The following is a 27,042-nucleotide window of genomic DNA, read 5'->3' as shown; positions in this document are numbered from 1 at the left end:
ACTTCATGCCTGTGCAGCCAGATATCCAGTTTCTGTGACTGCCAATCTTGGCATGCAGTTGGCACCTTTACCTTGTTTTACTTATTTCTGCATGTTCACCATAAGCACTCACACGTGTGTACAAAACAGAAGACCTTCTCAGACTAAGACACACATTATCGACAGTGTGAAAAAAACGAAAGTGGACGTTTTCACCTATTATTCATGTGGCATGCACATTTGTTTTGGTTTACCTTTTTCACCTATTTATGTGGCATGTACATTTGTTTTGGTTTACCGTTTTGAAGCTTCAGCAACAAACAACCACTACACAGTTGGAGTTGCACTCCAAGCAAAGAATTACATATTTATTTTAAAGAAACCACTATTTTGAATTTGTTTGTGGAAAATACCAACATTTAACTCTTATTTCCCAATATCTGTGCCCCCTTAACTTTATCTCTTTCATAGGTTCCATCTTTCTTCTCGTCTTTCTACTTTTCATTTCTAACATGACCTAACCTTTTAGTTCTCAAACGTTCTCTTTTTTCTTTCACAAACATCGATTTGCATTTTGTTTCTCAGTCAGTTTTCATTTTCTCCCCTTCACTCCTTTGCTTTCACCCTGATTTCCATGTATTTTCCTGAAATTTCACCTTTCCCATATATTCATTTCTCAGTTTTGCACGTTCTCTGATGCCCTTTCTATTTTTCCTCTTTCCTCTATTTATCTTTCAGTTCTTCATCTCACCATTTTCCTTTTCCTCTCTACTGCTCCTTTTTTTCTATTCTTCTGCCCAACATTCATCCAGGCATTCATCCTCAATTTTACTAACTGTCTCCTGTGGTCCCTCTCATCCTAACACACACTACCTGTTCCCCTTCTCATAGTTTCACTAATTCTCTCTCTAGCTTCTTCTATCTCTTTTTCAAGCACATACACACACAATTTTTGCTCCTTTTATTTCTCTCTCGGTTTCTCTTTCTGTGTCACCCTTTGTCCTTCTTTTGGGTACCATTCTTTCTATTCTATTGCTCTCAACTCATACCAACTCACTCTTTCTCACACACTTTCTGCTCCTCTGGAGTTCATTCTGCACTTAGTGCAAAAACTACCTAACCCTCTCTGTCTTCCTGTCTATCTATTATGTGCAGCTTTCACCCCTGTCTATCTACCATGCCACATAAGTTCACTACACAAATCCACTCTTCACCACACATTTCCAGTCCACTCAATTCCATAGCAATTCCAATCCAATTCACATAATTCCACTCCAAAACACATACATCTGCTCCACTCCAGAATAAACAACCATTTAAAATGCAATAGGTCTCATTTGTAAGGGTTTTAGCAATTGACATTGTAAATGACCATTGCCTTACATTTGTGTTTTGAAAACCTTCCAGTGGTGCTTCTCGTAAGCATGGACTATAAGTACAAAGTGTGTGTTCACGCAAGTCTGCAGTACCCGCACCTCTTTTTCTGCCAGCCTTGCTTCTCTAAGCAAGAGCTGTAAGCACAAAGTGTGTATTTATACACCACTTGCAGGTTTTTAAAGTACAAAAATGAAAGGCAGTCATTTACTGTGTCAATAGCTCAGTCTTGCAAATGCTAGACATATTGCATTGCAAATGCTTGTTTCTGCTTTCAGTTCTTCCTGGTATATAATCTGAGATCAAAGAGTAAGTGCTGTTTTAACAAATGTCTAAAGAATTTTAAAAACTAAAAAGTGCAAAGGTTGACTAATTCATGTACCACTTTGTTCACATTTACACATGTTTATAGATTATTTTAAATATATTTGTTTTTTTCTTAGGACTCTGTGATGTTAAATGGTTTTGGTACCGTAGTTAATGCTCTTGGGAAGCGTGTAAAGCCATACTTGCCTCAGATTTGTGGTACAGTGCTGTGGCGTTTAAACAACAAATCTGCGAAGGTACGACAGCAGGCTGCTGACTTGATCTCTCGCACAGCAGTGGTCATGAAGACTTGTCAAGAGGTAATCACTTGCAATGTTTGTTGTCCTACGAAATAACGCAAATATATTAAGGTAATTTTCTTCCAAGTTAATCTTAATATTATACATTTTCCTATTTTCTATTGACAGGAAAAGCTCATGGGGCATTTGGGTGTTGTCCTTTATGAATACCTTGGAGAAGAATATCCTGAAGTATTGGGCAGCATTTTGGGTGCACTTAAAGCCATTGTGAATGTAATAGGTATGTCACAAACTGAGCAAATGGTAAATCCTTTTTTAATTCAATTTTTTTAAATTTTAAATACCCATGAACCAATGTACAATAATACGTTACAATTCATAAATATATAAATCTCGTCTTTAAAAAAATGATGAAGTGCAATTATCTAGAACCGTTGGTATCTCTTGACAAATGTGGCAATTCGTACAACCTTGACATCTTTTTAAAAGGCATAATACTAAAAAGAAAACAATACTTTACAGGGGAAAGATGTATACAGCAGGTTGTCGAATCACGATTGCTGCCTTAGATTGTAGACACTAATACGTGTCATATTTTGAATACTGTATTGGTTCCAGCTTAACAACTATCCTACTCCTTGTCAGCCCCAAATACCTTGCCGCCCTTCCTAGTCTTATGTAAAGTGTAGACTTGGTTAGGAACCCCTAGGAGGCGGGCTAGTCGCATTTGGAAGGTAGGAGGCTCAGCATCCTTACAACCCGATGCTAAGAGTAGCCTGAGGACTGCTACACAAATAAATACGTATTCTTCCTTCTTCGTAAGCCCAAGCAATTTTCATGACCAAGCATCATCAGGGTAGGGGATAGGTTGATCTTATGCCCTAGCAGCACCTCCCATAACATTGCCATCTCTTTTTTAATTGATCATAACCTCTGTCATGGAACATGTGGATCAGGGTGGCTGGTCCTTCCCCGCACCATGGGCACTTATCATCCTCTCTTTTACCCCACTTGAACAATTTGGCGGGAGTAAAATAGACGTTAAATAAGGTTTTATAATTTTGTGCCTTTAGGTTGGTAGAGCATAAAATGTTATCTGCTAGTTAGAGCCATATACAAATCAGCATCTGGATCATTTAATTTTAATGCCCACATGGATTCGATTTTCTCCAAATCATCCTGTATGTTTGGATATTCTTGATCCTTCTGCCACTCCCTGCAATTTGCTCTATTAGATGGATTTTACCCCCGGGAGATGGCATTGGCCTGCGATCCGCAAATTTTTTTTCTGAATTCGAACATATCGATAACCCTGACCAACTGGAATCCCCTACTTCTGTTGTATAGTGCCAAATGGGAGTATCTGATCTCCTTCAAATATGTCACCTATTGTTATGTCGCGTTGTTGCCATAACCTACCCATCATATCGTAGAATACATGCGGTAAAGCATGTGATCTCCAAAGTGGTGTATAAAAGTTTATTTTCAGATTTAGCGTAGCTTTTTGTACTTTCTTCCATACTTCCCAAGCACTAAACCTAAGCAAATGTAAATTCTAATGCTTTTGTATACTGAAAAGAAATATTTGCACCAAATTGGACCGTGATTATGTCTAAAATATGTTGTCATTTTATGATCATTAGTTTTGAGGTTCTTAGATTGTGTTAGTGCAATATACATGACCTCTTGATGAATGTTGTCCTACATGCTTATAATAAAACGGTTAAATGATATATTCCTGGTTTGTTATGTAATAGGTATGCACAAGATGACACCACCAATCAAAGATCTCCTTCCAAGACTTACACCTATTTTGAAAAACAGGCATGAGAAAGTCCAAGAAAATTGCATTGACCTGGTTGGGCGTATTGCTGACAGGTAAAAAGTAATTTCTGCTGTATAATGTTTGACTTGTTTGCCATTTAACAATACTGAAATTAATCAGGATGCAAAAGACCTATGTGTATGTTAAATTAATCGAAGGCATTAGTTTGGTTATTGGTGATTTATACGGCACTTTAAGCTGCCTGAACGTCACTTCATAGTGCCTAGAGTAGTGTTGGGGGTTGGAGGGAAGGGGTTGCTGAGAGGAGGGTGTGAGTAGTTAAATAATTGCGATAGAAATAAGAATGAAGGAAGTGCATATAAAAATTGATTTTCAATTGACTTGTGAGAAACTTCCTCTGCATGGTTAGTTTAATTGTCCTGGTGTTGTATCTAGAATGGAACACCCAAGGGGTATTAGCAAGGAAGAGGCCATGTCAAATAGAGTAGACCACCAATTCAGGAGTAAGATCAGTCAGTCTCTTAATGAATAAGGGCCATTTTCTATTTCCTTATGCACTTAAGTTATTCCTAATGTAGTACAGGAAAATGACCTTCTAGTCATACAGTGCCTTTTAGTGCCTCAAATTCAAGAGTGTGATACCTGCTCATCGAGCAAGTGGTATGACAGAACAAATTAGGATTTGTTTCCCATAAGGGTGCTCACTAAATTTTATGCCAAAGCTAAATGAGCAATGTAGGAAGCTGGTTCTGTATGCACTATACCAAAGTAAGGTATAGTGTGCACAGAATCCAGTGGATCCCCAAAGGCTTACAGAGGTTAAAGTAGAGAATACCGTACTCAGTTTGTGTTTGTGTGGGCGTGCAGTAAGGCTTTATCAGAGGGTAGTGTTAAGCATTTATTGTTCACACTCAATCAGCAAATGTCTCTCTGACCATTTTGTTTTGTAGAAAAAGATTTAGTTGTATTTTATTTCTAGAACCAAGCCAGGCCTGGTACAGGTAAGTGTAATCACACTTTGCAAGAATAATGCAGTTGATTGCAATTGGTTTGGTTACAGCTAAGTCAATTGTTCACAAACCATTGTAACTACTGTACAGTGAATTAGTAGGTTCGAGGCATGTGGGCTGCTGAATTCATATCTGTGCATAGATCTCCGCCTAGTGTTGGGTCCGGATAATCGCACATTGTTGTCCTGGAAGAGTCTTCGAAGTATCACGAGATAGGTGGCTCCTCCCCTGGACTACAGTGCGCATGGGCATCGACTCCATCCCCATATTGTTTTTAGCCATTGCGGCAAAGATGGAGTGTAACACCGTGAGTGATGACCATGCTAAGAGTAATTAGGAGTGCTGCAGCTGCTACAGGCGCCGGGGAGGAGGGCGGGCGATATGAATGTCAGCAGCCCTACATGCCAAGAACAGATGTATACTGGTAAGTAGCATATTCGGTTTGAGGCATGTGGGCTACTGAATTCATATCTGTGCATAGAATACATAGCAGTCTCTCCATTAGTGGCGGCCGCTTGTGCCAGCTGCCGCAGTTTGAAAAAGTGTTTTTAGAACAGCCTGACCTACAGCTGCCTGCTGTTTGGAGTGCACATCTACACAGTAGTGTTTAATAAATCTGTGTGTTGTAGACCATTTGGCTGCTCTACATATGTCTTCTAAAGGAATATTTCCAAGGAAAGCCATGGAGGCCCCCAACTTGCGGGTGGAGTGGGCCCGTGGGGGGACCGTTAAATTGCGCTTGGCTTTTTCATAGCCAATTTGAATGCACTTAACGATCCACCTGGCTATACCTGCTTTGGAAATGGGGTTGCCTTTGTGCTGTGGCGAAAAGGCAACAAAACGTTGTTTTGTTTTTATCGAATATCTTTGGTCCTATCAATGTAGTACATTAAGGCTCTATTGACGTCTAGTGTGTGGAGCATCCTCTCCGCCACTGACTCTGGATTTTGGAAGAACACGGGCAGTTCAATAGTCTGATTGATATGAAACTGCGAAACTACCTTAAGAAGAAATTTTGGGTTAGTGCGAAGCACGTCCCTGATGGAGTGAATTTGTATGAATGGCTCTTGGATAGTTAGTGCCTGGAGTTCACTAACTCGTCGCAGTGAAGTAATCGCTATCAGGAAAGCCACTTTCCACGTTAAGAACTGAATATCGCAGGAATGCGCAGGGCCCAAAAGGTGGACCCATCAGTCTGGTGAGGACCACATTTAGGTTCCATTCAGGAGCTGGCAGGGTCCGGGGTGGAATGACTCGTTTGAGTCCTTCCAAAAAGCTTTAATGGCGGCACCCTGAAAAGTGAGAGATGCTGCCTGTTTTGTAGATAAGCTGCTATTGCGTACAAATGTATGCGAATGGAAGCATAGGCCAGATTGCATTTGTATAGATGTAACAGATGACAAATGATGTTGTGAGTAGAAGCGCCTAGCGGGTTGATGTTGTGGTCTGCACAGTAAATGACAAACCTCGCACTGAAGTCCAGGGGAGGAGCCACCTATCTCGTGATACTTCGAAGACACTTCCAGGACAACAATGTGCGATCATCCGGACCCAACACTAGGCGGCGCTCTATGCACAGATATGAATGTCCGCAGCCCTACATGCCAAGAACAGATGCATACTGGTAAGTAGCATATTCGTTACTTTGTGAGTACTTGTATTACTTTTCAGGTTAATTTTCGTACTCGGTGTGGTATGCCCAGATACCACATTGGGACGTTTCCTGGGTAAAGGTAAGCAATGCAATTTGCTATAAAAAACACATGATTTTTCATAGAACTTTTTTCACAGAAAAGCGGTTAATGCAATTCTATGGGAGGAAAATAAGTTATTGGCTTACAGGTAAGTACTTGGCTCTGGGAGTTGGGGACCTGGGTTTAGATCAAGGGTTTCCCAGAGTCAAGGATGCACTCCAAGAGCACCCTCAGCGGCACTAGGGTGGCCGGGTGCATAGTGCTGTGGCCCAATGTTACCCAATGGGGATAAGGGGACTCTGGTTGTTAGCTGCTCGACTGCAGGTGTGAGAAAGTGCCCTCTTTCTGCATGGTAGACCCCACTTTTTGCTGCTGTGCTGTGCAATTATCCGGACCCAACACTAGGCGGCGATCTATGCACAGATATGAATGTCAGCAGCCCTACATGCCAAGAACAGATGCATACTGGTAAGTAGCATATTCCATCAACAGTATTGTCAGAAGACGTATGAGGAGAGTAATTTTACGGGTAGACTCCTGGCGTGGCAGGCCAGAGAGCAGGCTGCAGCAAATCAAATTAAAGAATTAACTTGCCCACTTACTGCCTTATGTTCAGAGGACCCGGTGAAAATTGGGGATATAATGCTTAATCATTATTCATCTATCTACGGTAACCTTCAGACGGTGGATGACCATTTATTAGTAACGTTTCTCCATGATAATCAGCCACCAATACTGCCGCAAACTGAGAAATTATCTATGGTTAATCCGTTTTATCTGAAAGAGACACGTTAGTGATAGATTCCTTACCTTAGAATATCCCCAGGCGTCAGACTGGATCCGGAAAGTTTTGCGTAGCAGTACCCTTGAGCGTCGGTAGGCGTCGTCTGCGGGTCCGTCGTCGGCGTTGTGAGAAGGTGGCCTGATATGCAGTGCTCACTATTCTAGTGAACACTATGTATCAGTCCAGCAACCCTTATTGATGATTGGTTGTAAGTCAACCTTATAGACCAGCTATCCTAGTAGCGTGGATACGAGCAGTCTAAGGCTAAAGACTCGAGAGGGCGTGTTAAGCCAGCTGTTTACCACACATATACCCCTTGAATACCAAGTGAAAGGACACCACACAAGTGTTATGAAAATAAACAAGATATTTATTAAGAATCACAACAGCCCTGTACTCTTTATGAGGACAGGGTACTAAGCACAACACAAAAACTCTTATGAAAATACTTAAGTTAGCACAGTATATACAAATGCCCGAGGGGCACGGAAAACCATATACTCTGAAAGTGGAATGCGAAATTACTAGCAGGTAAGTACAGTACTAATAGGCTTTGGAATCGCTAGATCTTGACTATAGAATCTTCAGATTACTTCTAGGAGACCCAGGGGACTCGGGTGCAGAGTGTGCACTCTCACGCGTGATGCGGGACAAAGTCTATGGTAGCTAGTAATGACAGTGTTTTCGGGCGAACCCGACCTGGTAGGGGGAAAACGAAAGTGGATCCTGACCCTTGGATAGTGAGGCTATGCTGGGGCACCGAAATGCCGAAGTTACCTAGCCCAGGGGCTGCAGCTGCATAGGACTCAAAAGACGTCGGGGAATCCTCGTTACCGGACCAGGAGCCTGGAAGAAAGAAGTTGCTGGCAGGCGACCAGTGAAGAAAGTTCGGTGGATCCAAGCCTGGATCGAAGGAAGATTACACCTGAAAGCAGAGGGGACCAAGTTCGAGACTACTAGCCAGTAGTCAGTGGGCACCAGGAGGGCACCGGATGGTAGCCACCTCGACTAGGTGAGTGGGTGACGCTGTGCTCGCAGATCTCACGGACCAGGAGGCGTTGTCGGCGACCAGGATGGAGGAGCGAGCTGTCCCACGAAGATTGAAGCTGTCGGCGTCGCTGGACCCAGGATTGGGCAACAAAGCCTTGGCAAATTCAAGCCCACGCGGTGGACTCAAAATGGCGTCTGGAGTGGACCAGGAGAGTCCGGGGTGCCTCTCTTGAAGAAGGAAGCAAGGGCCAGTCTGGAGCAACCAGACCAGCAGCAGTGATGTCGTCGGGCGTCGTGAAGAAGGCCACAAGCCAGCCGGCTAGTAGCCACACAGCGCGGTGAGCACGCAAAAGCAGAAGGGCCCCACGCAGATCGTGGAGATGCTGGAGGGCTGATCTTCGGTGCTGGAGCTGCTCAGGGTTGGGGCTTCTCGGACCCCAAAGCACTCACCAGTGGAAGACTCGGTGGGCTTGTTACAAAGAAGTCGTGCAGTCTTGGCGATCGTCGGTCCCTCGAGGTCTCGTCGCACTCACAGTTCTCAGCTTTGCTGTAGAGGTGAGTAGATGAAGGACTTGCAGCAGACCGCAGTGTTCTTAGGATGGTGCCTGCGGATGCAGGGTGACTACTCCTTAGCCACAAGGGAGAATCTTGAGGAAGAAATCTTGAAGTCCTTTCGCAGAAAGTCGTGTCTTGATTCCAAAGATGATCTAATTTTAACAGGGGGCCTGCTCCCATCTTTATACTAAAAAAGGGGGCTGACCCGGTGACTAGGTCCTGCCTATGGGTGGGACTAGGAGGGGGGTGGTTACACCCCTCTGCCATGCCGGACTTTCCCCAGGCCAGGGGCTGGTGTGCCCCTGGAACTGGTTCTGACCGGCCTATGCGTAGTGAGCACCGGGGTGCCACTCAGCAGTCACCTTCCTGTAAAGCCCTGCCTACCCAGGTTACACAAAACCATGTCTGGGACGGTGCTAGCACCGCCCCTGACAGGAAACCCTTTGTCCAGGCTCCCCTCGCTGGAAGGACTCCCAGCTGCAGGGGGTCAGACTCGTGTCTGTGGTGGCAGCATCCATTTTGTGGAGCTGAGGCTTCGTTTAACTTTAACCGGGGTTCACAGTTACATACATGTCGTGTCCCTCTAGAAGGGTGGAATGCTAACCCCGTCGCCAGAATTGGCGAGGGGTTAGTATTCCAATTCGTATGACACCTTACTCGACATGTTTTGATAAAGCAATACCAAAGATAGCATTTAACCGCGAGGATTATAATGCACTTAAGAGTATATGGTATGCGATATCATGGAACAGCTATTAGGACTTGGTTCCGCAAGCTGCAGACAGGCTCAGCTCATGCCAGAGCACCATCTCACACGATTCCAAGCACTCTGCCTTCAGGATTGTCAAGGCCTGCCATAGGAGTGACTGATAGGAATCTGTGTGTCCATTGTAGGGTTAGGTATAGGTATACTATACCTACAGCAAAGGGTGATTACACGACTTTGCCCCAGCTGTCATGCAGCCAGTTGTGTCAAATTTAGGAGGCCAGCCAGGGGTGGCATAATACAAGCTTCAGCCCCTGGTAGGCCCTGGGTACACCTATGCCCTGAGTTACAGGGTCTGATAAGGTGGCCCAGTCCCAATTGGAAATGTACCTAGGGTACATGGAATCCATTTTAAAGAGAGAGCAGTAGGCCTGGGGTCCTGATTGGCAGGATCCCAGGTCGACTATGTCAACAACCAGCTAAAACACAGGGCAAAAAGTTGGGGGCAACCATAGTCAGGAGGTACCTTCCTACAGGCGTCGCGCGTCGGTAGGCGTCGTCTGCGGCTCCGCGTCCGTCGTGGGCGCCGTGATGACTCCGTCGGAGTACTTAGACGCCGCCTCCGCGTGCGGACGTCAGCTCTTCTTTTTTCCGCGCCAGCCAGCGCAGAGTTTTTGACTAAACTTTTGTGATCTTTTGATCCAATTTCGAAGTCTTACGACTCAGCCGGTGCCGTTAGGGATGCCTGGATTCAAGCATTGCGACGAGTGCGACCGTACCATGTCGGTCACGGATCCCCAACGCTTGTGCCTGATGTGTTTGGGCGTCGACCATGACGACGAGGCCTGCTCCGACTGTCGGGCCCTGTCGAGGAAGGCCAGGCGGGAGCGGTCCCGCAGGCGACTCGAGATCCGCCAGTCGGCCCCGCGCCGTGTGAGGTCCCGGTCCCACGGGAGGTCGAGGGACAGGTCGCGGGGACGGAGCAGTCACAGCTCCGGGAGTCGGCGCCACTCCTCCGGGTCCAAGTCGTCAGGTAAGAAACACAAGAATTTGAAGAGACGTCATCGCTCTTCTGACTCCCCCCGACGCGGCTGGGGGTTCGGGTGACACCGCCCACTCGGCTCCTCGAGAGTCGCGGGCGCCGTGTTCGGCTCCATACCCCCCGGTCCCTGGGCTGAACGCGACGCCGGAGGAGATCGAGCGTTTCCTCATGGCCATGAGGTCCCTTTCTCCTCCGGGTTCCGCGGCGCCTTCGGGCCCAGTGAACCCGTCTGGGGGCCCTAGTGGGTCGGGGGCTACGACCCCGACGCCGTCGGGTGCTTCGGCCTCGACGCCGCCGGCGCCTTCGGGCCCGGCGCCGCAGGGCTCCATGATCCCGACACCGCCGGTGCCCTCGGGCCCGGCGCCGCAGGGTGCAGCGGTCCCGGCGTCGTCGACTCCTTCGGGCTCGGCGCCGCAGGGCACCGCTGGACCCTCCTCGGGCGTTGGATCGTCACCGGTGGACCTTACGACCCCCCCCCGCGTTGGTCCGTGTGGTGTCCCCTCCGGCGTCGTCCTCGGGCGGCGCCGTCCCCGATGCCTCCTCTCAATCAGTTCCGACGTCGAGTCGACGCCTATCGGCGCCGCTCTCGACGTCGTTCGGAGATTTTCATTTCTATGAACCGTCTCATTAGCTTATGACCCTGAATCTCAGGAGATGGGGCAAGAGGAGTATTGGGAGTGGTCTGAGGACCCTCTGACAAGAGAGTGTCAGTCTAACATGGACTGGGCAGGAGACCTTGGGGAGGCCAGTGGTCTGGAAACCTCTCCAGAAACTGGATTCGTCTCTCCTCCTACCGTGGCTTCGGAGGAGGGTGCTACTTATGGTGTGGTGTTGATGAGGGCTGCTAAGGCCTTGGGCCTTGAGCTCCCCGTCGCGGCCGTGAGGACTAACCTCCTCACTGAGGTCCTTAAGCCGCAGTCATGCTCCATGGAGCCTCTGCTGCCGTTTAATGAGGCCTTGACGGACGTTCTTTTGGGCACTTGGTCCAGGCCCGCTACAGGTTCGCCTGTAGATAGGAACGTGGCCAGACGCTACCGCCCGGCCCCGGGCGACCCATGTTTCCTGTCCACCCACCCCACCCCCGAGAGTCTGGTTATCCAGGCCTCTAACTCCCAGACCTCATTCCCGACGGCTCCCCCCCGATCGGGAATCCAAGAGGTACGAGGCCTATGGCAAGAAGGTATTCTTGTCCCTTAGCTTGGGACTGCGGTCTTCCAACACCCACTCTCTGTGGGAAACGGTGGCGGAAGTGCTGCCAGAGTGTCCGTTGGAGGTACGGGCCAAAGTCGGCCAAGCCCTAGTGGAGGGCCAGGACGCAGCAAAGTATTCCATCAGGTGCGGACTGGATACGACTGACTCGCTGGGCAGAGCGATGGCTACGACGCTGGCGATACGACGCCACGCCTGGCTGAGATCCGCCAACTTCTCGGCAGACGTCCAGAATACACTCATGGACATGCCGTTCGATGGCAGTCGCCTCTTTGGCGACAAGGCAGACCACGCGCTTGAGCGCTTTAAGGACTCCAGGGCTACGGCCAAGTCCTTGGGCCTCTCGGCCCCGCGCCAGCAAATGGGTGCCTTTCGTGGCCAAGGAAGGGGCGTCCCAACACGTGCCGCCAGCCAATCGCCGCAAACTGTCGTCCAGCGCGGCGGCCGTGGAAACCGCCGTGGAGGCGGTCGGGGGAACAAGCGGAGCCAGTCCACACCTGCCCCCGCAGCATCCGCCTCTAAACCCTCCTAGTCTGTGCTTTTCGGCCCATGTGACGCCAGTGGGAGGCAGGGTTCGCCATCACCACTCTCACTGGCGCACACTCATTTCGGACAGGTGGGTGCTGCAGATCGTCCGAAGGGGCTACTCCCTCCCTTTCGAGACGACCCCTCAAGCCATGCCACCGCAACACCACCGCGTATCGGGGGATCACTTGCGGCTCTTGCAGTATGAAGTTTCGGCCAAGGGGGCCATCGAGCGCGTTCCTGGGCCAGAAGTAGGTCGTGGTTGCTACTCCCACTACTTCCTGGTACCCAAGAAGGGCAAAGGGGGCCTACGCCCTATCTTGGATCTGAGGAACGTCAACGGCTTCCTCCGGAAGGAGAAGTTCAAAATGCTGACACTGGCTCAGGTCTTGGCTGCCCTAGACCCGGGAGACTGGATGGTAGCGTTGGACTTGCAGGATGCATATTTCCACATCCCCGTCCTGCCGGCCCACCGGCGTTACCTGCGGTTCACGGTAGGCCTCGAGCACTTTCAGTTTACCGTGCTCCCCTTCGGTCTTACCAGCGCCCCACGGGTGTTCACGAAGGTGATGGCGGTTGTCGCAGCTCACCTGCGCAGGTTAGGGGTTTCAGTCTTCCCCTACCTAGACGACTGCTTGTTGAAGGCGGGCTCGCCCCAGGCAGTCGTCAGCCGCCTCCAGACTACGGCGGATCTCCTGCACCAGCTGGGATTTTCCATCAATGTGCCGAAGTCACACCTGTGCCCCTCTCAGAAGCTCCTTTTCATCGGAGTGGTTCTCGACTCGGCGCAGTTTCGGGTTTACCCGCCCGAACAGCGGGTCCGGGATATACAGGCTCTGATTCCGGTCTTCCGGCCGTTATCCTGGGTTTCGGTCAGATTGACGCTGCGGCTTCTGGGGCTGATGGCCTCCTGCATCCTTCTGGTGCATCACGCACGGTGGCGGATGCGGGCTCTGCAGTGGGACCTGAAGTTTCAGTGGGCCGAGCACCGGGGCAACCTGTCCGACCATGTCCTGATCTCGGAGGGCACTGCGAGACAGCTGCAGTGGTGGCTCACGGACCGCGATTGGGTCAGCGGCAGATCCCTCTCCCTTCCCCAACCGGAGCACGTAGTTGTGACGGACGCGTCCCTCCAGGGCTGGGGAGGCCACTTGGGAGAGGCGGAGATCAGAGGACTCTGGTCTCCGGCGGAATCCCGGCTCCATATCAATCTGTTGGAGCTGCGGGCGATTCGTCTGGCACTGAAAGCATTCCTCCCGTCTGTCCGAGGGAGTGCAGTGCAGGTGTTCACCGACAACACCACCGCCATGTGGTACTGCAACAAATAGGGCGGGGTGGGGTCGTGGACCCTTTGCCAGGAGGCTCTGCGTCTCTGGCAATGGCTGGAACATCAGGGCGTGACTCTGGTGGTTCAACACCTGGCAGGTTCTCTGAACGCCAGGGCGGACGAACTCAGCCGTCGGTGCTCGATGGATCACGAATGGCGTCTGCACTCGGACGTGGCGCAAGGCCTCTTTCTGCGATGGGGAGAGCCTTGGTTAGATCTATTCGCCAGCGAAGAGAACGCGCAATGTCATCAGTTCTGCGCGTTGGAATTTCCAAGGCGGCACTCGCTCGGAGACGCTTTTTGTCGCGAGTGGAGCTGCGGTCTTTTGTACGCCTTTCCGCCTATACCTCTTCTGCCCAGAGTGCTGAAGAAGATCAAGCGCGACCGGGCACAAGTCATCCTTATGGCTCCGGACTGGGCACGAAGGTACTGGTATCCCGAGCTACTCAGCATGTCAGTCGATCCCCCGATTTGTCTGCCTCTTCAGGAGGACCTTCTGTCGCAGCAGCAGGGGACGGTCCTCCACCCGAACCTGTCCAGTCTCCACCTCCATGCTTGGAGATTGAGCGGCGACAGTTGAGGCCATTTGACTTGCCTCCTGAGGTTTGCAACATCATTCTGGCAGCCAGGCGTCCCTCCACAAAAACAGTATACGCCTGCAGGTGGAACAGATTTGTGGCATGGTGCACAGCAAAGTGCACCATGTGTTTCATGCTGCTAAGGTTGTTATGCATACTCACCCTAAGTTCCTTACCAAGGTGATTTCTGATTTTCATGTTAATCAGACTATAACTTTACCAACTTTTTTCCAGAATCCTTCCACTCCAACGGAAAGGTCTCTTCATTCCCTGGATGTTAGAAGGGTGTTGAAATTCTATCTGGATAAGACCAAAGACATTCGCAGGTCCGACCAATTGTTTGTCAACTATGGGTCGGTTAGGACTGGTCTGGCTACTTCGAAGCAATCTATCTCTAGGTGGATGGTGTCATGGATCCAGCTTTGTTATCAGAAAGCAAATAAGACCTTGGGGGGTTAAGCCGAAGGCTCATTCCACCAGGGGCAAAGCAGCCACAACTGCTTTGCTTTGCAATGTTCCCATTGCAGAGATCTGCAAGGCTGCCACTTGGAAGTCGGTCCATACCTTTGCTAAACATTACTGTCTGGACTCTGATGCCAGGGCAGATGCTCATGTCAGACAGGCTTCGCTGCAAAATCTGTTCGCATAAGTGGTGTTGTCTTTTTCTCCACCGCCGGGTTGTTTTTGGATGGGCTTGCCATTCTATTCACTAGATTATGACCATACACAGAGGTCCCCTACTACAGAAGGAGTAGTTTCTGTCCTGTAACTCCAGTTCTGTAGTAGGGGTATCTGTTCTAGTCATAAGCGCCCGCCCTCCTCCCCGGTGGAAAAAGTGATGAAATGATGAATGCTACAGGTCTAGCTGATACACCTCCAAAAAGAACTGAAAGTGGAGGGAGTTGCTGTGCATTCTGGGATACCAGGAGATTTCTGGAAAGTTTCCTTAAAGGCACGGTATCCCTTTTTAAGCCACATAATGGCAGCCCATGGGGGCTTGTCTGTCCTGTCCTTCCTCTCTATCATTCCAAGGATTTGATGAAGGGGTGTGGAGGGGGGAGGGGGTGGGGGTGGGGGTGGGAAGTGTTTTCCATGGTTAAACCTGGCAGACAGGTCTAAAGTGGGATATCTTTGGAATATACTTGCATTTCTAGTTGAAGTACTGGACAGTGTAGCCGTGCATGTATAGGCTGTTTTATTTGTCTTTAATTTTCTCTTAAGTGTCTATGCAGTACTGCAAAGAAGACAGCTTAAGAGATTATTTTTGATTGCTCCGGGGTCCCCGCACATGAGCGGGACTATTCACTAGATTGACTATAACAGAGATGCCCCTTCTACAGAACTGGAGTTACAGGTAAGAAACTACTCCTTCTGTATTAAAAACAGGGCGTCCAATGTCAATCCAGCACCCTGCTCCCGGCCACCCTAGTGCTGCTGAGGGCGCCTTTGGTGCTAATTTGTTTTCCCATTTACCCTGAGCTAAAGTCCAGGAGCTTTGCTTTGCTCCCATAACCCAGTGGCCTGCTTGCCAGCAGCCACCAACTAGAGGCCCCCCCTATCCCCTATTCGATAACATTGGGCCTCAGCACTCTACAACTAGCCCTCCTAGTACCGCTGAGGGTGTAACTAGAGTTCATCCTTGACCCTGGGGAACACCTGAGCCTGCCTTCTGAACCTTAACTCCCACTACCAAATACTTACCATAAAACCGATAACTCTTATTTTCCTCTGTAGGATAACATTGACTGTTTTTCTGTGAAAAGTTTTTAAGTGTGGAGTTTGGGAAACTAAAGAAGTTCTTTAAAATTGCATAATCTAACAAAAACGATTTTACTTACTGTTTTCAGGAAATATCCCATAGTAGTATCTAGGTATATTACTCTGTGTCGGCCTAGTAATCTTAAGTTACTAGCTATTTTACTGAAAAGCCTATTAAAGTCTATGTACTGCATTTACCAAGTAATTAATTTCTCTGCATCCATACTGTAAATCAAACCGCATATACAATTGTCATTCAAACTGTATTTCATTGCATTACTACTGTAAAGTACGTATTGCTTACCTGTGCCAGTCTCGCTTGGTTCTAGAAAATGTAACTAAAAGAAATTTTTTATACATAAAACAATTGGTCTGAAGTTCACTCTATGAGGGTGTGGATGTATTTGCTGACTGAGTGTGTACAACAAATGCTTAACACAGTCTTCTTATACTGCCTTACTGCTCGACCAATCTACCACAAATCAAGAGTAAGGTTCTATCTAACTTTACCTCTCTTTACCATTGGGGTTCCACTGGACTCTGTGTATACTACTTTGGTATAGTATATACCGAGCCAGCTTCCTACAATATAGAGCCAGCTTCCTATACCTGCTCGTCAGCAGCCACCAACCAGAGGCTGCCTGTCCTGCATTGGATAACATTGGGCCTCAGCACTCTGCACCCAGTCGCCCCCTGAGGGTGTAACAGTTGAACCTCAGAACACCAACTCCCACAACAAAGTACTTCCTTTTAAACCGATAACACTATTTTTGAGGCCTATGAGCTGTAGATCAGATGCTTAAGCATAGATCGCCATCTAGTGTTGGGTCAGGATGTTTGAAGAAGTCTTTCCTGTCACATAGTAGATGTTAGACCTGACATCATTGGCTTGAGTCTCTCCTCCATTTTTTCTGTTGCCTCCACTGTTTTTCGATGTTTTGCTGGTATATGCTTTGGGCGCCGTGCCACTGCTGATCAGTGCCACAGCGCAAGTGCTCCCTATGTTAAATTGATGTATCGATTGTATCCATGTTTGGCTTATTTGGTTTACTGTCAGTCCCTAGTCTAGTGCACCAGGAGTGCCGGGGCTTGTAAATACAAATGCCGCTCGTGGGCTTGCAGCACGTGTTGTGCCACCCACAAGAGCGGCCTCGTAGAAGAATGTCTACGGGTCGGTCATTGCGAGACCCACGTGCAGCCTAGTGCTGTCACGCAGGCTGCGCAAGTATACCTACTTGCCAGCCCCTCAAACCTTCCCTTAACTTCATGTTAGTCACCCCTATGGTAGGCCCACGGGCAGGGTGCATTGTAAGTCTAAGGTAGGACACGCCTGACCAAGTTGGCATGTCCTAATAGTGAAGTACAGCCATCTTCGTTCTTCACTATTGCGAGGTAGCCTGCTCTCCATTAGTTAGAATGGGCCGCCGGGATTATTAATGCTATGATCCTAGCTGGCTCGGGGAGCATGGTGCAATGTCGAGTTTGGTATCCCTGAGCTCGGGGTTTAATTACGCATCCGTTGGTGTGGCAGGGGTGTGGAATTTAATAAAATATCTACTTGTCCATGGGGCAGGTTGCTTCATCAATCTACTTGCCCTGTAACAAAATCCACTTGTCCCTTTTATGCCATGTAATGAGGCGACAAATTACGGCAGCAATCTCATTATATAAGAGTTATGATATAACCTCTCTAATTATGCCAGGGCTCGTACCATAGTAGGATTGCATACTAGCAATTCCCTTATGCTGCCACGTTTCTGCAGGTCTTCATACTGGGCTGAAGGTATTGGTAAGAAATAGTTCAAGGGTTGGCATGCCATTTTGAGTCTGTGCAAACCTACTAACATGCGTGCTGGGTTGCACCAACTCTTTTCTAATATTTTCCTGTACTGAAAAAGGTTGGAAATTTACTCTTGACAGTCGCAGACATAAAACTTCTTCCAGGGTTGGGAAAAAAGTGGTTGGAGGAAAAGTGAACTTGAAACATTAAGATTTTCACATGAGACAATCTACACATGCACATGTGCTCATGCTAAAATGCAGTTCACAAATAATTTCTAGGAGTACTATTTCTTGGCCTACTTCTGTAATTTCTTGTGAATTCATGGAAACTGTATATATGCACTTAATGCAAGGATATATACCATGATTGCACTTTTGAGACTTTCGTTAATAATTGGGCTTCTAATTAGTCCTGGCGTTAACCATGAACTATTGTGTTTAGTAAAATTCTGTCTCTCTCTCGCTCTTTTTCTCTCCGGCTTCACTGTCAGTATTCTGCTCTTTGACAAGGAGCATATTGCACACAAAGTAGTTTTGTTCAGTGCCCGGAACTGCTGTGGCAATGTGTGCTTTTTGAGACCAAAAACAAATTTTGCTTTTGCCAATGCTTGTTAGAATGGTGAGGGCCCAGCAGCTCCCAAGCGGATACGGTTTTACAGAAACCATGCCTGAACAAGCCACGCATTGACAAAACCAAAAACATTTTATTTTGAAAACAAAGAATCATCACTCTTGCTTTGAAGCTTCTGCAAATATTTGCATATAATCAGAGAGCATTCTGGGAGAATTATACTTAGCCTCATATTACTAAACTTTGAAATCGTGTATACACATTTATACTGAAACCACCGTTAGTAGTGCTGGCAGAGTTTACAGTGTTTACTTTTAGTGCTCACCCTAATAATAAAGGCTTTGCATTAATGAACCATAAATACAAGCTTGAACAGCATTTAACACATGGACACAAATATTACCTTAACTGCAGACATTGCCCTTTCCTGATCCATGAAGTGATACTGTAAACTGGCAGCCAAAGGGTTTGTGCTGTAGGGGGTTGGGCCTACTTGTCCCAAGGACAAAATACACTTGAAAACTTGTTGCCCTTGACCCCAAACAATATGTCCCGGGAGTCGGGCTGTAGGAATTCCACATCCCTGTGTGGATGGTTTTTGGACTCTGGGTTTGAAAATAGCACTTTTAGAAAGTGTCTATTTTCTTGTCTAAACCATTTCTGGTTTCTGCTGGTCTTGCGTGTGTGTGACAGGAGCTGGGTGGCTCCAGAGGTCTGGATGAGTCAGTGTGGGATGAGTGGGACATTTGCGTTGAGAGTAGGGGGAGAGTAGTTGCTGATAGCCTGCCCTGCCTGATACAAAGCTGGCTCCACCTCCTGCCAAGCGGCTGATGGCTCTGTGCCTCCCATGGACGATCCTAGCCCCACCTCCTGCCAGGAGGCCGATAGCTCTGCTCCTGCCAGTGTCAATGCTGGCTCCACCTCCTGCTGGGCGTCTGAGGACCCAGCCCTGCTCAGTGAATAAGCCAGGTGCTTCTGCCTGGCTCCACCCACAACAGACCCAGGATGTTGGGAAAGTCCCCGGCATGGACAAAGGGATCAAAGCCAAAAAGGGGTATAAGAGAAGGACCCCTGAACTAAGAAATCAGATCACTTCTGACAAGGAACCCTGTAACCAAGGACAAGAGGCCTGCTGATCTGAGGACTTGCCTACCCCTTCTGCCAGTGTGCTGTTTGCTGGGGGGAATCCTGCAGTGCTTCTTTATTTTTGCCAAGGAACCAGGAGAGAGGAACTGTGTGTGTACTCTCACGCTTGCTAAGAAAATCTCCAAGGACTGGAAGAGTGCCAGTCTCCTGCTGAAGTCACAGGGCTAAAAGACTTCATCTGCTTAAAGTGCTATTTGCTGGAACCTGTGAATCCAGCACCTCTGAAAGAACCAGCAATCTCGACGCCGACTGACGTCGCTGAATCCAGCTCGACGTAGTGGGTAACTGCCCCAGTGTCCCGCTTCCTCGACGACCGGCCGCCGGGCCCAATCGACGCCAGCAGCAACGCCAGTGAGTAGTGAGTTCGGCTCCAGCTCCAAGGGACCTCGTGTCTGCACCGCTGCTGATCGCATCGACCTCGTGCCCTCTCGACGTCGTGAGCGCTGCTCACACTTTGCAACCGCATCATCGACAACGACGCCTGCTGAGGCCTGATCGACACCGAAGACGCGACGCCAGATTGCCCGGCGCCTCTGATCATCGTGTGCTTCATTTTTCCAAAGGTACTGTGTTGTTGGGGGTCCGTGTGACTCCGGGCTCGACGTAGCGCTCCTCGCGGTCGACGCCGAACTTTTGGATTAACTTTGCCTCGACGTCGTGTAGCCCCCGTATGGGTTACCTTGTTGCTAAGAACTGTGTTTCCTAGAAGAAGATTGGCTTTGATACTAAAGACTTTGTGCTAAAGAAGAAACTACCTTTGAACTATTTTTCCCTTCCCAGAGTATTTATTAAGATTGTGTACATTTTTGTGTCGTTATTTGGTCTTGTGCTAAGCCTTATATAAAAATACTTATTTTTATAATACTACTGTGCCGTGTCCATTTGTAGTGCCTTCACTTTATTACTGTATGTGGTCATTAAATGCTTAACACACAGCCTCTGAGATAAGCCTGTCTGCTCTGCCAAGCTACCAAGGGGGTGAGCAGGGGTTATCAAAGGGTGATCCCCTTGCCCTGACTAGAAAAGGTGTGTCCCTATTTGTCAGAAGTACCTACCTCTGCCAACTAGAGACAGCCGGTTCTAACAGTAGGTGACTCCTCCTTTCGATGATAGTGGGCATCGACTCTATCCTTAGATTGTTTTTTCTGCCATCTAGTTCGGATGTGTATTGCTGCACCCTGGTTCTGCACCGTTTCTCGGACTCCTTCGACGCGCAATCCATACCCTTGACGGTATTGTTAGGAACCACGATTCCCCATTCATTGCCTATGTGAAATCTTCAGTCTGAAAACTTGTGGAAGGCAGTTGGGCCTACCTGCGCCGACCGCTCTAGCATTGGATGGAAAGGACTCCATTCAAGCTGTATCCCTAGTGTTGTGCTAAAGTTCCATGCACTGACTTGCACGAAGTGTGCAACCTCTGTCCCCGGAACAAGACTAAAGACTGCGACGCGTGCCGATCGAAAGACTCTTCGTGATAGTCTGGCTCGACGGTTTGAGATGCAACAGCAAAGCGGCTCCGCACCGGTCATCTTCGGTGTACCCGGAGTAATGACAGCCCCTTGCCTCTCCAGCAAAGTAAGACGAAGGCGCATTGGTCCCTGATCTCCCTTCGGGCCAAGGTCGGCACAGACAAAAGGTTTCAGATGCCCTGCCTTCAGGCTCGGCTCAAACACAAAGAAAGGCTTTCCGGTTTGGGCTCGAACACCTTCCAGCGCAGTGCCACCCCAACACCTTCGGCACCAAAGTACACGTCCAAGCCGCCACCAACGGTGTCGAAACAGGCAACCAAGGATAAAGAGACTCCGTCGAAAGAGCCTCGATCCGATCATTACATTTTGGATTCTAAACAAAAAAAGTTGGTGATTCACCCTGATATAGGGCATATTCAGACCACTCTGCCCAAAAAGAGGAAATTAGACCTACCAGAGGACAACCGCATTCCGATAAAGTTTGGTTACTAACCCTTCTCCTCCTTACATTACAGCTACTTCTCCTATTATTCCTAATTTACTTATTTAACCTTACAACTTCACCTAACTCACAAGATGATGGGGATGACAATCATGACCCCCCCACAGGACACTGATGCTTGGCAGGACTATCACTCATCCAGATCAAGACAATGATCCATATTTGTACCTCTCCAGACCCTCTCCACCAGATGATAACATTGATTACGTTGAGCACCTTAATAGGGCTGCTCAATTTCACGGGGGTGCAGTTACATTCAGAGACAGGCCAGGATTTCGTCTTTGAGACCCTTAACTCCTCTCACAGTCACTCATACGTTGCCTGTGCTCAAAGGCATGTTAAAACACCCTGAGGACCCTGTCAGGGCAAGAATTATTACTCTTAGGGTGGAGAAAAAATATAAACCCATCGACCCTACATACATCAAGGGCCAGTTACCTTTTAGACTCTCTTGTTTGTGAATTGGCTCTGTTGCGAGCATTTGATACATCAGGTGAAGCAGCTCCTCCTCAAGATAAGGAGTCCAAGCTCATTGACGCCTCCGGCAAAAGAGTAGCTACACAAGTAGCTAAACATTGCCGTATTGCCAATACTCTAGCTTTACCGACTCGTTATGACAGGGCTCACTACGATGAGTTAGAGAAACTCATACACTTATTATCAAACAAACCCCCTCCAGTCGGATTGAGGGGGGCATAAGCCTTTCCCTGGTTGGCTGAGTACCCCATCTGCAAGATGGCAGGGACTGAGAGTTGTGCTTCACCTCGCCTCCCCCACCTGAGGGGTGGAGTTGGCAGAGGTGGGCACACTTCTCTTCCTCACTTATTCCCCCCCAACCCCCTGGTTCTCCCGCCAAAAGTGGGGATCAGAACCAGTGGGGACCAGTTGCTGAAAGCAGCAAGTGGCCTGGGGAAGCTCACAAAGGTGGCAAGCCTTTGAAGCTGCCCCTTGGTGGACCTTGGCCATCCTGGGGAGGAGGCTTGCACCTCATCCCAGGATGCACATTGTTTCAGTCCACAGCCCCCCCTCCTTACTGCCCGCCCCCACACCCCTCCCCAAGCAGGCTCTCTAACCAGGGGTCCAGAAACAGGTCTGGTGGTGGCAGCTTAAAGCAGCCACTCAGCCTGGACACTATTGGTACGTCATGTTTCAGAAGTTTCTCTAAGATGCCCTCTGTGTGCATTTATCATTCAGTTACAATGTCTAAGAATGGACTTAGACACTGTAGGGGTACAGGGCCCATGCACCTGTGCCCTCACCACTGGTATCTGGCACCCAGCTTGAGGGGTGACTGATTTATGCCAGGTCAGTAGGTTGTAGGCATGGCACACAAGGCTGTGTGGCATGTAGACTCTTTACTTTGTTCTGCACCAAGACATGCAGCCTGCAAAGGCAATGTGTGAGTGTAATGGTACAGGGCCTCTAAGGGTGGCACAATAAGTGCTGCAGCCCTTGGAGGTCTTCCCTGTTCACAGTGCCCTGAGTACCCGTGGTACCATTTACCAGGGGCTGACCTGTGGCCAGAGATGCCAAATGGGTACAGTTTTGGGGAAAGAACACAGGCCCTGGGAATCTGATTGGCAGAGGCCCAGGGTACATCAAGTCAACTTGTATCTGTAGTCTGGGGAAAAAGTAGGGAAGTTACTGCAACAGAAACCCAGCTTCTTACAAATGTCTCTTCACCCACGCCCCACAGCCTGAGTCTGAGGGGGTTTACGGTGGCCACGGGATCCTGAGATCCGCAAGCCTGAGATCCTCAAGCCTTTGGTCTGGCCAGAGTGGACTTCCAATTGCTGTCTGCAGCCTTTCGGCAGGCCACCTCCAACCATGCGTGATTTCATCACTGAACCAGACGCCAAAAGACACCACTGCACCTGAGAACCCACAGCCAGAGGAGAAGTATACCAATGGTGTCCCTACGTTTCCAAGCATTCCCAGGTGCGTGCCCCCCTATGGGTACTCACGGACTGGCCCTCCATGCCCAGCTTCCAGACTCTTTCCGACCAGAGTGTTCCCCATTGAAGTGATGCCCATTGAAGTGATGGGGTACTCAACTGCATAACACCTCTGCACCTGTAAATCCAGTACTTGTACAGCGCACAAATCGCCCCTCTGGGCCGTTGGGCAGATTAAGCGAGCTATTGCCCAGAGTTGCATGGTGCTGGGCAGACCCCTGCCGCCAGAGCCGGGGATCGAACCGTGATCCCCAGCATCCAGCGTCAGTTGCCCTGGCCGTGGAGCTACACCTGAACTCCCAGAGCTTCCAAAGGTGACCTATTGGTGTGGATTTGAACCTTGCCCTATACTCGCCTTAAGTTCAGAAGAACAGTCCCGTAAGCTGCTGTTAAGTACCAGATTGTAGCATGTTTTCCTCCCATAGGATAACATTAGCGATCCCATAAATTGCACTTTCAACTTTTGAAAACTGTAAAAATTAATTACTCAAAGTTCTTACCTGATTCCGATAATCTTAGTATCTAAATTTATATAAAAGTATGTTATTTTTATAAATTGCTGTTAGGTTTGTCTCACTTACTGCCTTTGTTTGTGCAATAAATGCTTAGCACTACCCTCTGGTAGGCCTAACTGCTTACCTACACTACCAAGAAAGAGAGCATTTGGGTTATCATTTGTGCCTCGGTAAACCAGATGGGGTGTGTGTGCTCTCTTAACTCAGTGTACCCCATTTTGGTCCACTATAAAAAGATGCAAGCTTTCTACATCTAGTATGTTTCCTACTGGCAGGGAGCATTCCAATCCTTGGTAGCTAATTGTGCACTATATTGAACCCCATGCAAACAATCAATCTTTCTGAAACTTTAAGAGCTTCCTTCAAACGTGAGAAACTTAATAGTTAGTGTATCGTTTTTCACTTAGGATTACCTAATGTTATGCTGTTTATTAGGAGTTGTGACATTTTCTAAATAGTATTTAGTGAGTCTTGGCTGAGATTACTTTTCTTTGAGCTGATTCGACTATTGATGATGTACTCTGTTTTACTTCTGCACATGCAATCAACTTAAGAGAAAAAACAAATATTGATATTAAACCTTTGAGTGAAAGTGTTTAAGAACATCTAAGGTCCAAGCCTTCACAGCAGGGACAATTCCAAAAGACATTTAATGCTGTATTGTACTTATGTAACTTTTTGTCGGGCTACGTCATTTGAGTGTATTTTTTCAACTGTCTTAATTTTATTTTTCTAGGGGCGCTGAATATGTTTCTGCAAGGGAATGGATGAGGATATGTTTTGAACTATTGGAATTATTGAAAGCTCACAAGAAAGCTATACGAAGAGCTACGGTGAACACTTTTGGTTATATTGCAAAAGCCATTGGGTAAGTCATTTCTTTTTGTTTTGCTTATGTATTTCCATTAGCTACACACCTGTGGCGTGCTTTTTAGTTTATTTTGAATGACCGAATTCTAAACAATCATTTTAGTCTCCTGTAAATGAGTAATCAAGGCTTCCCTGATATGCAGTTTAGAAAATCCATTATTTTTGAATCACTTGTAAATATAATACCTGAATATTTAAAGTGCAAATAATATTGGAAACTTGATTAATATTTATAAACATTTAAATATGCCATCGTATATGTTGGATCTTGAACATTTCTTCTGCGAAGCTACACTACCAAAGGCATGAGTTACAGTTGCTGGCTTAATTTTTGTTTTCCGATTTTAATGGTTCACCAGCCTTGTGTGATCAAAGAAATGTAGAAATAAGAAATCCTTATAACTACTCGTGCAGAGAGGGACTTTGAGTCAGCCCTCTTTATCCATTGATTCATTGAACTCTCATAACATTTTGTTTTAACCCATCTCCGACATGGGGAAATGGGTTCGCCTATCTAAGTCATTAGCTGTCTTATCCTGTGAATGATGGCATTTATCATGAGCACATGTGCATATCCGCAATAACAAAATTGCACTTCAGTGGTCTAATATTTCACTTTGCCAGTGTTTTTTCTTTATATTCTATATTAGTTTTTAATTTTGTTGTCACCCTTTAGTGTTTAAACAGTACACTATCTTTGTACCACTAAGAATCATATATTCGAGGAATGTGTGGATTTAGGTTCGAGGCATGTGGGCTGCTGATTCATATCTGTGCATAGATCGCCGCCTAGTGTTGGGTCTGGATGATTGCACATTGTTGTCCTGGAAGAGTCTTACGAAGTATCACGAGATAGGTGGCTCCTCCCCCGCACTACAGTGCGCATGGGCATCCTATCCATCCTTGGATTGTTTTTTTCCGCCATTGGGTTCGGATGTAATTTTCTTTACTCCAGTTCGGAAACTTTTCTAAAGGACTTCAGGGTCGTCGGTATTGTTTCGATCGGTGCCGAGTTCTTTGTTTCACTTCTTCTCGAGCAAGACGTCGAAGAGAGCCGCGTGTCCTTTTCGACACCAGAGGCCCGATCGTCGATGGAACGGAGCCCGTTCAAACGATGCCCCCTAAGTACCCGCACATCGATGTACACCCAGTGTGCAACAAGTGCTTATCACCGGAGCACAATGAGGCTAACTGTCTAGCTGGTGCTCAATTCAGGTCGAAGAAGACTCTTAGGCTCAGACGTGCAGCGAGGCAGACGATGACGAAGCCAGCGCCCGACCCGGTGAATATCTTAGATGAAGAAGACTATGAGGTCGTCTAGACGGAGGATCCAGAACAGCAGTCGGATCTCGGGTCGGAGCATGACTCCACCTATTATGAAGACGACTAAGAGAATATCAAAGATGAAAACGTCGTCGAGGTAGGGGGACGACTTATCACCCATCGAAGCCGTAGATGACTCGAGCGATGAACCAGGCCTAACAGTGGGTACTGGGCCTAAAACAGACACAAAGGCTTCCAAAGGCTCAGTTCGAGGCATCGCCAAAAGGCCTTAGCCAAGATCATGACGAACATTCTATAGACCTGCGTCTCGGCCCGGCTAAGAATATATCACACGAGCCATCGGTCGAACTACTTAAAGCAAAGCCGAAAGCCATTGAGTCAAAACCGAGACTGCTGAAGACAGTCTTCGGATAGAAGATTTCGAACCCATCAGATTCGACAAAGACCAGAAGTGTCAACGACCCTGCGGGGTCACAAATAAAGGGTGTCGAACCGAAGATCGGTGCGCTGAAATCCATCACTAAAGTCAAGCATGTCGAACCGACTATGTCGACGGACAGCGACACAAACAAGCGACTCAAGTCTCGGAAGATTCTCGACCCGAAGCAACGAGTTGACAGGCCACAGCTTGTCAAAGGCCTCGAGCCGAAATCCAAAAGCTGCTTGAAGGAGCACGTCCAGTCGAGGCAGAAGAGCGCGCCTCCCACGCAACAGGCGCCTAAATCGACGCAGGGCCGCAGACACATTAGCGAAAAGGCTAAGTCGGTCGGACCTATATCGACGCCGACCCCGAAGAAAGTCAGTCTGTCTAAAGACACTATGCCACCGATAAAATTCGGACTGCCCCCGACTGCACGCCCTAAGGCGCTCGATCCGAAAACCGGAATCGAAGCACCCAAGAAGGTGTCGATGGAAAAGAGGAGCCATTCTCTAGAAGAGGACATTGTGTACCAAGAGCCCTCCTATGATGAGCAGCCGAAGCTACATATCGACTCCGACTCTGGCAGACTTACTGTTTATCAAAGGAAAATCAGGTCTGAAAATCCTCTTGAATCATATAAAA

At 48.0% G+C, this 27,042-nt stretch overlaps 1 protein-coding gene across 1 annotated transcript in view; it reads left to right on the top strand.

The window, feature by feature from the left end:
- Nucleotides 1-27,042, top strand: part of SF3B1 (splicing factor 3b subunit 1) — a 322,360-nt gene that overhangs the window by 190,882 nt on the left and 104,436 nt on the right. The window contains exons 19-22 of the mRNA XM_086955420.1: nucleotides 1,797-1,979; nucleotides 2,088-2,199; nucleotides 3,677-3,797; nucleotides 24,562-24,693. Coding sequence (XP_086811546.1) covers nucleotides 1,797-1,979; nucleotides 2,088-2,199; nucleotides 3,677-3,797; nucleotides 24,562-24,693 — 548 coding nt within the window. The remainder of the gene's footprint in view (nucleotides 1-1,796; nucleotides 1,980-2,087; nucleotides 2,200-3,676; nucleotides 3,798-24,561; nucleotides 24,694-27,042) is intronic.

Source organism: Lissotriton vulgaris, chromosome 2_1, assembly GCF_964263255.1.
Source record: "Lissotriton vulgaris chromosome 2_1, aLisVul1.2, whole genome shotgun sequence".
NCBI classification, from domain to species: Eukaryota; Metazoa; Chordata; class Amphibia; order Caudata; family Salamandridae; genus Lissotriton; species Lissotriton vulgaris.
Note: the sequence above shows the minus strand (reverse complement) of the source record. Positions and strands in the feature narration are given on the sequence as shown.